This window comes from Rana temporaria, chromosome 3 (assembly GCF_905171775.1).
Source record: "Rana temporaria chromosome 3, aRanTem1.1, whole genome shotgun sequence".
Lineage (NCBI taxonomy): Eukaryota > Metazoa > Chordata > Amphibia > Anura > Ranidae > Rana > Rana temporaria.
The window spans coordinates 455,374,246-455,389,976 of record NC_053491.1 but is presented as its reverse complement, the minus strand read 5'-3'; the positions used below and the strand labels follow the sequence as shown (position 1 = coordinate 455,389,976).

The 15,731-nt window shown below is 43.8% G+C and overlaps 1 protein-coding gene across 1 annotated transcript in view; it reads right to left on the bottom strand.

Annotated features, from left to right (window-relative positions):
* The window catches only part of LOC120930569 (mucin-2-like), a 32,399-nt gene that overhangs the window by 2,632 nt on the left and 14,036 nt on the right, over positions 1-15,731 (bottom strand). The window contains exons 3-7 of the mRNA XM_040341744.1: positions 13,555-13,676; positions 8,909-8,967; positions 8,064-8,212; positions 4,626-4,685; positions 4,366-4,531 (exon numbers count right to left, since the gene is read on the bottom strand). Coding sequence (XP_040197678.1) covers positions 4,366-4,531; positions 4,626-4,685; positions 8,064-8,212; positions 8,909-8,967; positions 13,555-13,676 — 556 coding nt within the window. The remainder of the gene's footprint in view (positions 1-4,365; positions 4,532-4,625; positions 4,686-8,063; positions 8,213-8,908; positions 8,968-13,554; positions 13,677-15,731) is intronic.

The window sequence follows — 15,731 nt, the reverse complement described above, 5'->3', positions numbered from 1 at the left end:
GCACCTTCATTCCAGGACAACACAGTGTCCTGGAATGAAACTGGCACAGCCACTCCCCGGGCCAATCTGATGCCCCCAAAAAAGGCGGCCACATGACAGCTTTACTCATTGACAGTACATGTCCTGGTCGGGAATGCCTGGAGAAGCACAATCCCACCCCCTGCTTGTGATTGAAGAAATCATAGATCCCACCTCTTGTGTCCAATCACTGTGCTGTGATTTGTTACAGCACAGGCTGATTTTTGGGAAGGGGGGTGTCCCTGAATGGCATTTTGGAAATGTGGTCACCCTACTCTTTGCATACCGCTGGTACACCCCATGGTATTGTTCAAGGAATGAAATTACCATTTAGGGGATCACTGTTCAAGCTTAGGAATGTCATATGTGGTCAGTAGTCTTGTCTACTAGCAGGTACTGTACACGTTAGGAAATAGTAGCAAAGTGAAGAGGTTCCAAAAGATTAAGATACTTATCACATTCCAGGCTGTAAGGAGCCTATATGGGCATTAAATAGCAACAAAATCCTATTTTTTTTCCTTCTAAATGATGGAAAAAGTTCATAATTTGGTTGGTTGTGTGTAGCTGGATCAACTGCTGGGGAATTTTTCCATTACAAACAAAAATCCTGTAGTGAATGAGCTGGATAAGACAGCACTCATTGACTTCTGCGGTGTGACTACCTCTGGGTGTCACCTGGTAGGTGCGCCTTTCCTGATGAAGTAGGTTCTGCAGAGTCTTGTCCATAAGGGAACAGTGCCGAAGGAGCATGCTCGTTTTAGTGACTCTATTGCTGGTTAGTTGCTGGCAGGGCCAGGACAAGGGTAAAGTGCCCCTAAAGCGGGTATTGACACGTGGAGTCAGAGTGTATATGGAGCCTCAGCAACTCTATTTTTCTGCAACTCACTTGATCAGGGGCCTCAATAGCTCCTGGAGGGAGGGTTCTGCTCACTCCTGTCTCCAACAGAAGCCTGCATTGGGAAGATGAGAGCAGGTGCCCGCTGAGAACTCTTTTCCGTCTCGGTGTGGCATCAATGGGCAGTGAGGGCACACTGATATTTTTTCTGTCTCCCCTTGTCATGTTATATCATATGACTAGAAAGGAAGAATGAGAAGCTGCCTTAAATCATTTAACAGTTACAATCTTTGTCATAACAAGGACTTCAAACACCTAGAAGTCTTTGTGATAGAGCACATTCCAAAAGGAACCCTGACCGCTAATGAAAGATTCTCCCTTCTGTGTAGAAGGGAGGTCTTTTGGATACATAGATTTGATTGTTTGGCACCCAAGGGGTTAAATGAGGAAATTGAGGTCAATGTTCTCATCTAATCAAAAAATTATCTTCTTTCTGACTTTTTAATCATATGTTTATTCTACTGAATATTTTAGCAATATATTTTATGTTCTACCACTAGAGGGCAGTATAGTAACGGAGTGCTCCTATATAGGTATGTTGGTACCATATATAATGAGAGAGTGTATTATTTTACACAGACAAAAATAGCATTGTCTTTTTACATTCATGATTTTAAAAGTATATGAGAATAATAATTTTTTAACATTTTAAATATTGATGTAAATTGTGTGTGTATGCTTATATTTGATTTATGTTATGTTATGTTCTTGTCAAGGGTTAAAATTCTCGGTTTTGATACATCATTTCCTGTTCCCCTCCCCTTCATTAAAATCCTCCCCTTTTTTAGTCTATATAAATACATTTTCAATTTTGAGTCCTAATGACTGTGACAAAGCCCTGGATAGGGCGAAACGCGTAGTCTGGGACTGTTTCAAAACCCCTCTTTTATTTTGGAAGACCTAAGTCAGTAATATCAAGAAAAGATTTTCATTTATAATCGCCATTTACAATTTTTTTTCCTCAATGCAATTTGCACTTTGTCCACTGGAGGGCGCCTAACATTCGGCTGAAATTTTCTCTTGCTTGTCAGCACGTTCCAACAGGAAGATTGTCTCTCCATGGCTGTCATCTCTGTGCTGCGCTCCTAGCAGCTGCAAACACTGAGGCTGGAGTACGTTTGGACACATACAGGAGAGTGTACAGGAGCCCAGATGCCAGATATTAACTAGGAAGTGACATCAAACGCCATAGTGACGTCCTGGGTAATGTACTCCAATTACAATCAGCACGGTTGTTTTCTATGAATGCAGCTGGAAACAAAATTGCAAAATTTTAACCCTTGAAGCCCTGAAAGATTGTGTGTGTGTTCATGCAGGCACTGGGAACATTTTTTTGCGTTGTGCTGTATACATTTGTTTATCTTTTCTACATAAAGAACTGGTTCTTCCGAACAAACTGAGATCTACTGAATGTTATTCCTCACAAACATCATGTGGAATTAGAGTGGTAAACCTTTATGAGCGCAGAATTCCTTTTTGTTGTAACTGTATTTTGGTGGTACTTCTAGGTACCTGGATTTCTGCAGCACGGATCGTTTACAGCCCATACGAGGGTCTTAAATATTATATTGGACTATAGTGTTAACCCATAGAGCGCCAGTGAATCTTTTTTGTATCATTAAATCATTTAAGACAATGAGAAAAAGGACTGAGTTAGGTGAGTAGGGAACAACTCAACCCTAGACCTTCCCCCCTACTCCTCAATACCCCCCAAGAGCCCCTTAGCTATCCTCTCCCTTAGAGAACCTCAACAGCCTTTCCTTCCTCCGGTTCCCCCCGGATCCATAGATGGCTAAGAAGTCCTCCTAAGACTGACACAACACTGGGACAGGCACCACAACGAGAATAACAAGTTGATGGCAGCATTAGGATTACTGATGTGGGATGGCCCTTGGGGTTGCTGTACCACAACAAATTGCCCACTGATATGTGCCCTGAGCTATGGGGCTCAGTGCATGCTTTAAGACATGTCTTTTGAGCTTAGCTTACACTTGTGGTTGGGGGTGGAAAAATAGAAGCGTTTTTACTCCCCTTGCCCCACAACTGCCCTACCTAAGATTTTTATTCAGCCCCCCTGAGTCAATACTTTGTAGAACCCCCTTTCACTGCAATTACAGCTGAAAGCCTTTTTGGGGATGTCTCTACCAGCTTGGCACATCTAGAGAGTGAAATGTTTGCCCATTCTTCTTTGCAAATAAGCTCAAGCCCTGTCAGATTGGATGGAGAGCGTCTGAGAACAGAAATTTTCAAGTCTTGCCAAAGATTCTCAATTGGATTTAGGTCTGGACTTTGACTGGGCCATTCTAACACATGAATATGCTTTGATCACAACCATTCCATTGTAGCTCTGGCTGTATGTTTAGGGTCGTTGTCCTGCTGGAAGGTGAACCTCCGCTCCAGCCAACAGGTTTTCTTCTAAAATTACCCTGTATTTGGCTTCATCCATCTTCCCATCAACTTTGACCAACCATCTTCCCTGTCCCTGCTGAAGAAAAGCATCCGCACAACATGATGCTGCCACCATCATGTTTCACAGTGGGGATAGTTTTCCGCCAAACACATAGCATTTGGCTTTTAGGCCAAAAACTAAAATTTTGGTCTCATCTGACCAGAACACCTTCTTTCACATGTTTGCTGTGTCCCCCACATGGCTTCTCGCAAACTGCAAACAGGACTTCTAATGTCTTTCATTCATCAATGACTTTCCTCTTGCCACTCTTCCATGAAGGGCAGATTTGTGGATAACACAACTAATAGTTGTCCTGTGGACAGATTCTCCCACCTGAGTTGTGGATCTCTGCAGCTCCTCCAGAGTTACCATGGGCCTTTTGACTGCTTCTCTGATTAATGCTCTCCTTGCCCGGCCTGTCAATTTAGGTGGACGGCCATGTCTTGGTAGGTTTGCAGTTGTGCCATACTCTTTCTATTTTCAGATGATGGATTGAACAGAGCTCCGTGAAATTTTCAAAGCTTGGGATATTTGTTTATAACCTAACCCTGCTTTAAACTTCTCCACAACTTTATCCTTGACCTGTCTGGTGTGTTCCTTGGCCTTCATGATGCTGTTTGTCCACTAAGGTTATCTAACAAACCTCTGAGGGCTTCACAGAACAGCTGTATTTATACTGAGATTAAATTACACACAGGTGGACTCTATTTACTAATTAGGTGATTCCTGAAGGTAATTAGTTCCACTAGATTTTAGTTAGGGATGGAGGAGGCTAAATACAAATGCACGCCACACTTTTCACATATTTTATTTGTAAAAAAAAATTGGAAACCATTTAAAAATGTTCTTTCCACTTCACAATTATGTGCCACTTTGTGTTGGTCTATCACATAAAAATCCCCAAAAAATACATTTATGTTTTTGGTTGTAAAATGACAAAATGTGGAAAATTACAAGAGGTATGAATACTTTTTCAAGGCACTGTAGATCAAAGAATACTCACAAGCACTGGGGTCCCATCATCTTCTGGATGTGACAGGTTCCTTTATGACAGTCCACATAAGAAGGAGATTTGTTTTCACAGTGAGACACGCAGATAGGATTCCCAGATTCAAAAATCGGAGTGAAAAACTCTTGAAAACCTTCTGCAACTGTTTGCTTGCATTGCTCTGAGGAGACAAGAGACACCATGTGGCTTTGTCTTGCTACCGTATCTGGAATATCCTAAGACAAGTCACTGAAAAATCGCAACATTTCACCTACCTTCAAGAGATTTTGGTGGTGTTCCAGTCACTGTGTAATCTTCGGCAACACACAGGTTGTCTAGAGGGTGGGAAAACATAAGATTGTGTGATGTAAAGTTTGGTATAAAAAGTATAATTTCTGTGTTTGCAGATGACATAAAGATAAGTAACTTTAGGATGTCTGTGATTTAAACGCTGAGCATGATGGGCAACTATCTGACAAATAAGGTTCAATTCTTTCACTGCCACTGATGTTATATGTCGGCAACAGAGGGGTATTTTCATAATATCCCAACTGTTACAGAGGCCGGTGTCAGGTGGAATTGATTCAAGTGTAATAGGTCGAAAAGAGAGCCAAATTAAAAATCGAAAATCTTTATTGTTCAACTGGTTACAACAGGCAGGGCAACAGAGCCCTATACAGCCTACCTGAGGCCCCGCCACACACGCTTGACACCATCTCAACCAAATAGGTGTATCTTGGTCTCATCAGACCACAGGACATGGTTCCAGTAATCCATATACTTAGGGGCAGATCCACAGAGATCTGCACGGGCGCAGCGTATGGGAGATACGCTACGCCGCTGTAACTTACATTTTTAAACTTCGAATCCTCAAAGAATTTGCGCCGTAAGATACGGTGGCGTAGTCTATCTCTCGCGGCGTAAGGGCGCCTAATTCAAATCGGCGAGTAGGGGGCGTGTTTCATTTAAATGAAGCGCGTCCCCGTGCCAAATGAACTGCGCATGCGCTGTCCCTAAATTTTCCGCCGTGCATTGCGCAAAATGACGTCACAAGGACGTCATTTTTTAAACTTAGACGTGACTTACGTCCATCCCGATTCACAGACGACTTACGCAAAAAAAAGAAACAATTCAAATTTTGATGCGGGAACGACGGCCATACTTAACATGGCAAATCTAACTACCGGATTTATTGCGGTATAACGCGCTCCCGCGTATGCCGCGCACCCCTAAAGTGGCCCCCAATCATGTGGAAAAAAAGTTTTTTTTGTACTTACAGTTTTGGTGTCTTGCGCGGCATCCATCGGCGGCCTCGTCGGGTCCGGCGTCCGTCTGCGGCTTCGGGTGTCCTCTTCGTCGGGTCCGGTGTCCGTCTGCGGGCTTCGGGTGTCCTCTTCTTCGGGTCCGGCGTCCTTCTGCGGCTTCGGGTGCCCCTTCGTCGGGTCCGGGGTCCGTCTGCGGGCTTCGGGTGTCCTCTTCGTCGGGTCCGGCGTCCTTCTGTGGCGTCCTCGCGTCCTCCCCGCTCGTTTCCCGCGCCGAGTTTGAATACTGCGCCGACATATACAGAGCGCAGTACACTCGTGTATTGTTGGGCAGGCTCGGCAACACTCGCGCTCACGTCCTGTACGTCCAGGACGTGAGCGCGGAAGGAGCCGAGACTGGCCGACTATACCCGAGTGTACTGCGCTCGGTATATGTCGGCGCAGTATTCAAAACTTGGAGCGGGAAAGCGGGTATCGGCGTATACCGCGCACCCACGATTTTGCCCTGATTTTCAGGGCAAAAAAGTGCGCAGTATACCCCGATAAATACGGTATACGCCGAAAAAAAAGCAGCTTTAACTATACAATGGAAAAAGCTGACTGGAGACGACGTAAGAGAATGCGACGGCCGCGCGTATGTTCGTGGATCGGCGGAAATAGCTAATTTGCATACCCGACGCGGAAAACGACGTGAACGCCACCGAGCGGACGCCGAAGTATTGCATCTTAGATCCGAAAGGCGTACGAGGACGTATACCTGTCGGATCTAACCCAGAGGATTCAAACTAAAGATACGACTCGGGTAATTTGAAAGTAATCAGTAGATACGCCGTCGTACTCTGTCTGTGGATCTGCCCCAATGTCTGCTTGTCTTCAGCAATCTGTTTGCAGGCTTTCTTGTACATCATCTATAGAAGAGGCTTCCTTCTGGGACGACAGCCATACAGACCAATTTGATGCAGCGTGCGGCCTATGGTCTGAGCACAAACAGGCTGACCCCTGAATGTGGGCATGCGTGCCAGTGAGCGTTGTTTAATTGGATTTCTCTTACAGATCGAGGGGTAGATTCAGATAGAATGGTCTATCTGTCCGCCCGGTGTAATGTATCTCAGATACGTTACGCCGCCATAATTTAGGGTGCAAGTTCTGTATTTAGAAACAACTTGCGCCTTTAGTTACGGCGGCGTAACGTATCTGTATCGGCGTAAGCCCGCCTAATTCAAATGTGGATGATGTGGGCGTGTTTTATGTATATTAACTGTGACCCCACATATTTCACGTTTTTTACCAACGGCGCATGCGCCGTTCGTGAAAAAATCCCAGTGCGCATGCTCGAAATTCCGCCGCAAATCGTCATTGCTTTCGACGTGAACAAAAATTACGTCCAGTCCTATTCGCGAATGACTTACGCAAACTACGTAAAATTTTCAAAACTCGACGCGGGCACGACGGCCATACTTAACATATGATACGCCTCATATAGCAGGGGTAACTATACGCCGAAAAAATCCTAACGTAAACGACGTAAAAAAATGTGCCGGCCGGACGTACGTTTCTGAATCGGCGTATCTAGCTCATTTGCATATTCCTCGCGTAAATCTATGGAAGCGCCACCTAGCGGCCAGCGTAAATATGCAGACTAAGATACGACGGTGTAAGACACTTACGCCGGTCAGATCTTAGGGAAATTCTGGCGTATCTTGCTTTCTGAATACAGAAAGAAGATACGCCGGCGCTTCGTAGCACTTACGCGGCGTATCAATAGATACGCCGGCATAAAGGCTATCTGAATCCGGGCCCATGTGTGTATGTTCTACCCCAGAGCTCTAGCACGGTGTCCTATTTCTGCTCCATGTCTTCCTCTGTGACTTTTCCAATAATGACTAAGTATGGGCTCGGGCGTGTTTGCAGCTCCACGTGCCCGAGCCCGCCAGGAAGCTCACACTGTGCAGCGCTAATCACAGGTAGTGAGACATTTCCCGATCCGTGGCTGCACAGATCGGGAAATGCCTCACTGCCTGTAATAAGCGCTGCGCAGTGTCAGCTTCCTGACAGGTTTGGGCACATGGAGCTGCAAACACGCCTTAGCCCATCCTCAATATGATGACTGCAGCCAGAAGTCAGTATCAGCCTCCCTGGCACCGGTGAGATAAGTCCCACACTCAGGAGTTGGGGGAAAACAGGACTAATTTCTGCACCCCTCTAAATGTTGCGCCCGGGGCAATTGTCCCAGCTACCCCCCCCCCATGCTTTGCATTGCCTGAATGTACACTAGCTGCATTTGGGACATTGCATCCGTGCACATGTTTCTCTACACAGCTCCAAAACATCCCAGGAACCAATAATATCCAAACATTTTATGCGTCCATACACATAAAGCCTAAAATAAAAATCAAACCAGTCGAGTGCTAGCAGCTGTGTTGTACTTACTGTTTCATGTGTTGTACTTACTGTTTGCATCTGCACAGTTGTTTTTCCTCATTTCTTCAAGATTTTTTTCTACCTCTTGACGTGCTTGGTTGAACATTTGATCTATATTCTCATCGGGCTTATAGTCTAATACCATAATAAGTCTATGAGCCACAATAATGCTTCCTTGCCTGTCGGTGACATAGATGTTTTACTGATTAGGATTTTTTTTTCACAAATACCGTATAAAGTATACAGGGCTGCTGTTAGAAATCACGGGGGCCCCATACAGCCTACCTGGCAGGGCCCCCCTCAAATATATCAAAACAAGATTTTCACTTAAAATATACTAAAATCATTCTTAGCGGACACAAAGATTACAGAGAAGCTGTGTGAATTAGCCCTTTTTTTAAATAATTTTTTACATTTTTGAACAAAAAATTTTTATATATTTTTTTAAAAAACATTTAAATGTTTTGAATTTTTTTTTTTACAATTTTTACAATTTAGTTTTTTCCAAGAATTTTATTAAATTTTACAAGGAATTAAAACAATACAGTGTTACAATTTGTTATTTTTTTTTTAATGGAACAGGGAAGCCGGCAGCTGTGTCTGTGTCTCTCCCTGCAGCAGCTAAAAGACGGTGGGAGGGAGAGAAATAATTTTTCAGCTGCTGCAGGGAGTCACATAGGGCATCCTGTAATTGCCCCTTCATCTGACTGCACTGATTCCCTCTGCTGTTTGGGCCCCCCTGTGAGCCAGGGCCCCCTACAGGAGGACTGGTGGTCCCCCCTTTCAGCGGCCCTGAAAGTATATATGTGGAATTATCATTCAAAAGTTACAAAATTCCTGATGCATCAAAAAATGTCTTTAAAATGTCTTCATACCTTATGGACAGTATTTCAACTTCTTTAAACCCAGTAATATTCCTATAGACATCACTCATCTATTGAATATGAAAAAGAAAAGCAAACAGTCACGTAAGAGTAACATCTTTCTAATATAGAAAACAAAGTTTTGCATCTGAGAAGAAAATGTGCCCCTCTGGGGAGGTACTAACAGCTTTAAGTTTAAGTTTAACATAGAAAATAATGACCCTAAATGGGATCTTTAAAGCGGAGGTCCCCCCTAAAAATAAAAAATAAATGAAATAAAGGCTCCAAAAAATGCGAAAATGAATAAAAAATTGTTTTAATACTTACCAGAAATGGCTGTTACTAGGCAGATCGTCCTAATCTGCCACTTCCTATTATGCGGTAGTCTTCATTCTTCTCCTCCTCCCGCTGTCTTCTGGGACATTTAGGACATATGTGTCCCAGAAGACAGCCACCATTCACAAAGCGCCGCGCAACTGTAGGAAACGGGCAGTGAAGCCACAAAGTTCCACTGCCTGTTTCCCTTACTTCGAATGGCGGCGCCGGGACCCGATCTGATGGACGGATCGGCCTCGGGCGGCCGACATCGCGGGCACCCTGGACAGGTAAGTGTGCTGATTAAAAGTCTGCAGCTACAGTGTTTTTAGCTGATGACTTACATTTTTTTTACAGCTGGACCTCCGCTTTAAGGCTGTGTTCACACTAGTCCAGTGCCAATTGCAGCTCCATTTTCTGTGCGAAGATAAAAATTATTCATTCAGCGGTTCCTCTCCATTGTAGCTGCGGATGAGCTGACCTAGGAGAGGGGGAGGTGTAGGAGGGAGGGGGAGAGCATTCCTGTACAGAACAAAACACATTTGTGAATGAGATGCGTTCCCATTGAAGATTATGCGCCTGCAATTCGCACCGCACTGCCTAGAAAATGCACGCGATCTTTGTGCAATGGGGAGTGCGGATGCAACGCACATATGTGACCCATACCTATTGAAAATGACATGTTTGCAAATGTTCTGCGAATTGGATGCAGTGTAAGTCTACTCCTGAAGAAGCGAGCAGTGACTCGCAAAACACGTTGAGTTTCATGATGGATGTGTATTACTGTATATCAACAATTCCAATATATATGTATGTGGCGGCTTGATATGCTGTATCTATCACTGCCAAGTGGTTTGGCACCTTTGTTTATGCATCCTATATATACAATGAATGTTATACATTTTTTTATAAATTTATAAACTATGGGCCAGATTCAGATACAAGATACGATGGCGTATCTCCTGATACGCCGTCGTATCTCTGAGTGCTGGAGGTCATATCTATGCGCCTGATTCAGAGAATCAGTTACGCATAGATATCCCTAAGATCCGACAGGTGTAAGTGTCTTACACCGTCGTATCTTAGGCTGCATAATCACGCTGGCTGCTAGGTGGCGCTTCCGTATAGTTATGCGAGGAATATGCTAATGAGGTATTTACGCTGATTCAGAAACGTACGTCCCGCCGGCGCAGTTTTGAAATTTTACGTTGTTTGTGTAAATCGTACGCGAAAAGGGCTTTATGTCATTTACGTTCACGTCGAATCCAATACGTCCTTGTGGCGTACTTTAGAGCAATGCACACTGGGATATTTTACGGACGGCGCATGTGCCGTTAAAAAAAAAATTTCAAAAACACGGGGTCAAGTAAAATTTAGATAAAACACGCCGCCAACATCCCCATTTGAATTAGGCGGGCTTACGCCACCACACTTACGTTACGCCACCGTAACTAAGGGCGCAAGTTGTTTCTGAATACAGAACTTGCGCCCAAAGTTACAGCGGCATAACATATCGGAGATACGTTACGCCAGAAGAAAGATGCGCTCATCTTTCTGAATCCGGCCCTATGTTTCCTTAGTATACTCTTATTGACCTTTTTGTGCTCACCTCATTTAAAGTCACATGGGTGCTCTTCTTACATACATAGTTACATAGTAGGTGAGGTTGAAAAAAGACACAAGTCCATCAAGTCCAACCTATGTGTGTGATTATGTGTCAGTATTACATTGTATATCCCTGTATGTTGTGGTTGTTCAGGTGCTCATCTAATCATTTCTTGAAACCATTCTTCATTGTTGTATCAATCTAGTACAGCATATTATGTATGCTCTGAGTTTCCTCTTTTTTTTCTTCTTTTAAATGGTCTATTTGCCTTGTGTTATATGTAAAAAAAAAATCAATATATATTATATTAAAAAAACCAAAAAAAAAACGTATGCATGCAGCTTCCCCCGTAGCGCCTTCTAAATACACACCAGAGCCTGATCTTGATCCAGCAATGTGCATGAGAGCCGAGGCTCTCACAGCTCTCTTGCTCCTCATTGGCTCAGATACACTACCGCTGATGTCAACCAGAGCCAGTGACGAGGAGCAAGAGGAGGGGCTGAGCCCCGCTCTGTTTGTCTTATGGATACACAGATCAGGGATCGGGAGCGAGCATGCTTGAATGCCCCCATGAACTATCCAAAGGACATCCCCTATGGTAAGGAGGCAGTTATTTGTATAATCCACTATACTACCGAATCAGTGTAGGTTGCAGTACGGAAAAAGGAACTGTTTTGTTATAGCTATTTGATAAGTGCAAAAAATGACCAGTTAATCTTTCTGGTAATTTAGTGAGTAATTTGCTTTTGCTTACTATTGCTCCCAGCTCTATTTGAGGACTACAGAACCCCATCTCTCTATGTTATGGAAAAGCAAAGAGAGGCACGCGTCTGTAATCCTGTCCTGTTTCTGTTGTCCTGATACAGTATGGTGAGTGAGCGTTGTCACTCTAGGACAGGGAGTGTCTTACGGGATCATCAGGTAGAAAATAAACATAGCTTAAAAAAGGGAAAAAAGGCCACCATGACAAAGGACTGGTAAGCTACAATAAAATGTAAATAATTCGTTTTTTTTTTGGGGGGGGGGGGATATACTTTAACCCCTAGCAGAAGGTCCGCACGATCTGTACGTTGGCTCCTTTAAGTGGGATAGCAGTCACGCGCGCTGCTGGTGTGCCGAAGCTCATGGCCGCGATGCCCGCCGTGATTGCGAGAGGCAGACCGGGGACGTGTGTGTGTAAATCCCTGTTCTGTGAGGAGAGGCAGATTGTGAGTTCCTACTAGCTGGGAACCAGGGGCTAGATTCAGATAGCCCTGCGTAATGTTGTGCGGGCGTAACGTATCTCCGATACGTTATGCCGCCGTAAATTAGGGCGCAAGTTCCGTATTCAGAAAGAACTTGCGCCCTAAGTTACGGCGGCGTAACGTATGTGCTCCGGCGTAAGCCCGCCTAATTCAAATTTGGATGATGTGGGCGTGTTTTATTTAAATTTAGTGTGACCCCAAGTAATTGACGTTTTTTAGAATCCCAGTGTGCATGCTCGAAATTCCACCGCAAATCGTCAATTCTTTAGACGTGAACGTAACTTACGTACACCCCTATTCGCGAACGACTTACGCAAACAACGTAAAAATTTCAAAATTCTACGCAGGAACGACGTTCATACTTAACATTGCGTACGCCTCATATAGCAGGAGCAACCTTACGCCGGAAAAATCCTAACATAAACGACGTAAAAAAATGCACCGGGCGTATGTACGTTTGTGAATCGCGTATATAACTAATTAGCATATTCCTTGCGTAAATCGACGGAAGCGCCACCTAGCGGCCAGCATAAAATTGCAACTAAGATACGACGATGTAAGAGACTTATGCCGGTCGGATCTTAGTCAAATCTATGCGTAACTGATTCTAAGAATCTGGCGCATAGATACGACGCCGCAACTCAGAGATACGACGGCGTATCTGGAGATACACCGTCGTATCTCATACCTGAATCTAGCCCCAGATCTGTCATCTCCTATAGTCAGTCCCATCCCCCTACAGTTAGAACTCATACTGAGGGAACATATTTAACCCATTGATCGCCCCTAGTGTTAACCCCTTAAGTGCCAGTTTCATTTATACAGTAATCGGTGCATTTTTATAGCACTGATCGCTGTAAAATTCTCAATGGTCCCAAAAATGTGTCAAAAGTGTCCGATCTGTCCGCCATAATGTCGCAGCCCTGATAAAAATCGCAGATCACCGCCATTACTAAAAAAATAATAATAATAAAAATGCCATAAATCTATCCCCTATTTTGTAGATGCTATAACTTTTGCGCAAACCAACCAATATACGCTTAATGCAATTTGTATTACCAAAAATATGTAGAAGAATACATATCGGGCTAAACCGTGGAAAAAAAATATATACTTTTTTTTATTTTTTTTTTATGGGGATATTTATTATAAGAAAAAGTACAAAATATTTAGTTTTTTTTTCTAAATTGTCGCTTTTTTTTTGTTTATGGCGCAAAAAAATAAAAACCTCAGAGATGATCAAATACCACCTAAAAACAGACGTCAATTTTGTTTTGGTACAGTGTCGCACGACGGCGCAATTGTCAGTTAAAGCGACGCCGTGCCGTATCGCAAAAAATGGCCCAGTCATTGAGCAGCCAAATCTTCCAGGGCTGAAGTGGTTAAAAGTTCAATGATGTTTGATCATGCTTATGTGCACTCCACCTATTCAGGTGCAATTGGAATTGTAATAATGATAGGTCCTCTTTAAGTACAGGCTGTAATGCACTTACATTTTTTTTGAAGTCCTTTTCAAATGCTTTATATTCCACGGTTTCGTTATTTGCCAGATTTTCAGTAAAATTCATCTTGGTGAAGGTTAGGTCTACATTCAAAACAGCAGTGGTGGTTTTCTCTACAATGATATTAATTATGATTTTGTTTAACGATAAAGAAAAACTATTGGTTAAAAAGAACAGACAATTTTCCAGCACTCACAATGACTTCTACCAATCAGTAAGGACCTGCTTTCCTTGCTCTTGCTTCTACCAGCCTTCCTTAAGCTATACAACTGTTTTATAAAGGCTATTTACAGAACAATCTGATATACAGTGGAACCTCGGATTACGAGCATAATCCGTTCCATGAGAATGCTCGTAATCCAAAGTACTCCCTTATCAAAGCGAGTTTCCCCATTGAAGTCAATGAAAACTAAAATAATTTGTTCCGCATTGACTTCAATGGCATGCAATACCGCATGCGACCAGAGGCGGGGGCTCCGGAAAGCCTCGAAAACAGATGGAAAGACTCCCTTTCCAAAGTTTGCCGAGGTAAGCCGAGCTGTCCTCAGGCCTTTCCGTGCATTACCGAACGGCGTTGTGCCGTTCGGTACCCGGCGCCCCCCCCCCCACCTCAGGCCAAAACGTGGTACTGCACAGCGCTTTGGCCTGAATGCTGCTCGTGTTGTGAGACAACACTCGCAAACCGAGTTAGGATATTTTAAAATACAGTGCTCATATTTTGCGAAACACTCATTAACTGTGTTACTCACAATCTGAGGTTCCACTGTACAATTGCACTGTTGATTGATTTATTGTCCAAAACAAAAATATGATCCAAAAATCTAAAAGATTGTTCAAGGTGCCACACACTTACCGATCATATGGATCTATCTACTTGGAGCTGATGATCACAGGAAATAAACATACTGGCCCGGATTCACAAAGCACTTACGCCGACGTATCTCGAGATACGCAGCGTAAGTGTAAATATGCGCCGTCGTATCCATGCGCCGTGCCCATAAACTGAGATACGCCTGAAAATAGGCTTCATCCGACCGACGTAACTTGCCTACGCTGTCGTATCGTGGGCGCATATTTACGCTGGGCGCATTTGCCGCTCCCATTGATTTTCTATGCACACATGCAAATGAGGGAGATATGCCGATTCACGAACGTACTTGCGCCCGGCGTAAAGTTATTCCCCATATATGAGGCACAACTCATGCTAAGGTATGGACCAGGGAACACAGCCGTCGTATTTTACGTTGTTTACGTAGTACGTGAATATGGCTAGGCGTAGGTTACGTTCACTTAGTAGGCAGTGATCCGTCGTATTTTAGTGAGTGGTTCCGACGTGATTCTGAGCATGCGCACTGAATTACGTCCACGGGACAGCGTATGCGCCGTTCATTTTAAGTACTTGTATGGCACTTGGCCCATCGTTTGCATGGGGTCACGCCTCATTAGCATGGCTCACGCCCACTTCCACCTACGACGGCTTATGCCGAGGGAACCCAGCGCAGTTTGGGAGGCAAGTGCTTTGTGAATTCGGTGCTTGTCTCTCTGCGTGACGTCGGCGTACAAAACATTCGACGGCACTATAAAGGGGAAGTTCCATGCGGATGACGCCACCCTTTGGGCTGCTTTAGCTGATTCCGTGTTAGTAAAAGACGATTTGCGCTTTTCAGTCTGTTACAGCGTGATGAATGTGCTTACTCCATTATGAACGTTAGTTTTACCAGAACGAGTGCTCCCGTCTCATAACTTGCTTCTGTACATGCGTGTTTTTTTCACGTCGTTAAAGCCCACACACAACCATTTTTTACGACATTAAAAACTACGTGAAAATTTAGAGCATGTTCTAAATTTTTAATGCCCATTTTTTACGTCGTAAAAAATGCTCTGGAGCCCACACACGATCGTTTTTAATGACATTATAAAAAAAAAAACATTTTTACATCCCGAAAAACGGTCGTGTGTACGCGGCATTAGACATTCGCACAGCTAATTTTTTTAATCAAGAGTCCCCTAAGTATCCTTTCCATAACTCATATGGTTGATCACATTGTCTGAGGCCTCGTACACACGACCGTTTTTCTCGTCAGACTCCATCAAGAAACTTGGTGGCAGAGCTTTTTTGCCGAGGAAAACGGTCGTGTGTATGTTTTTCGTCGAGAAAACTGTCGTGA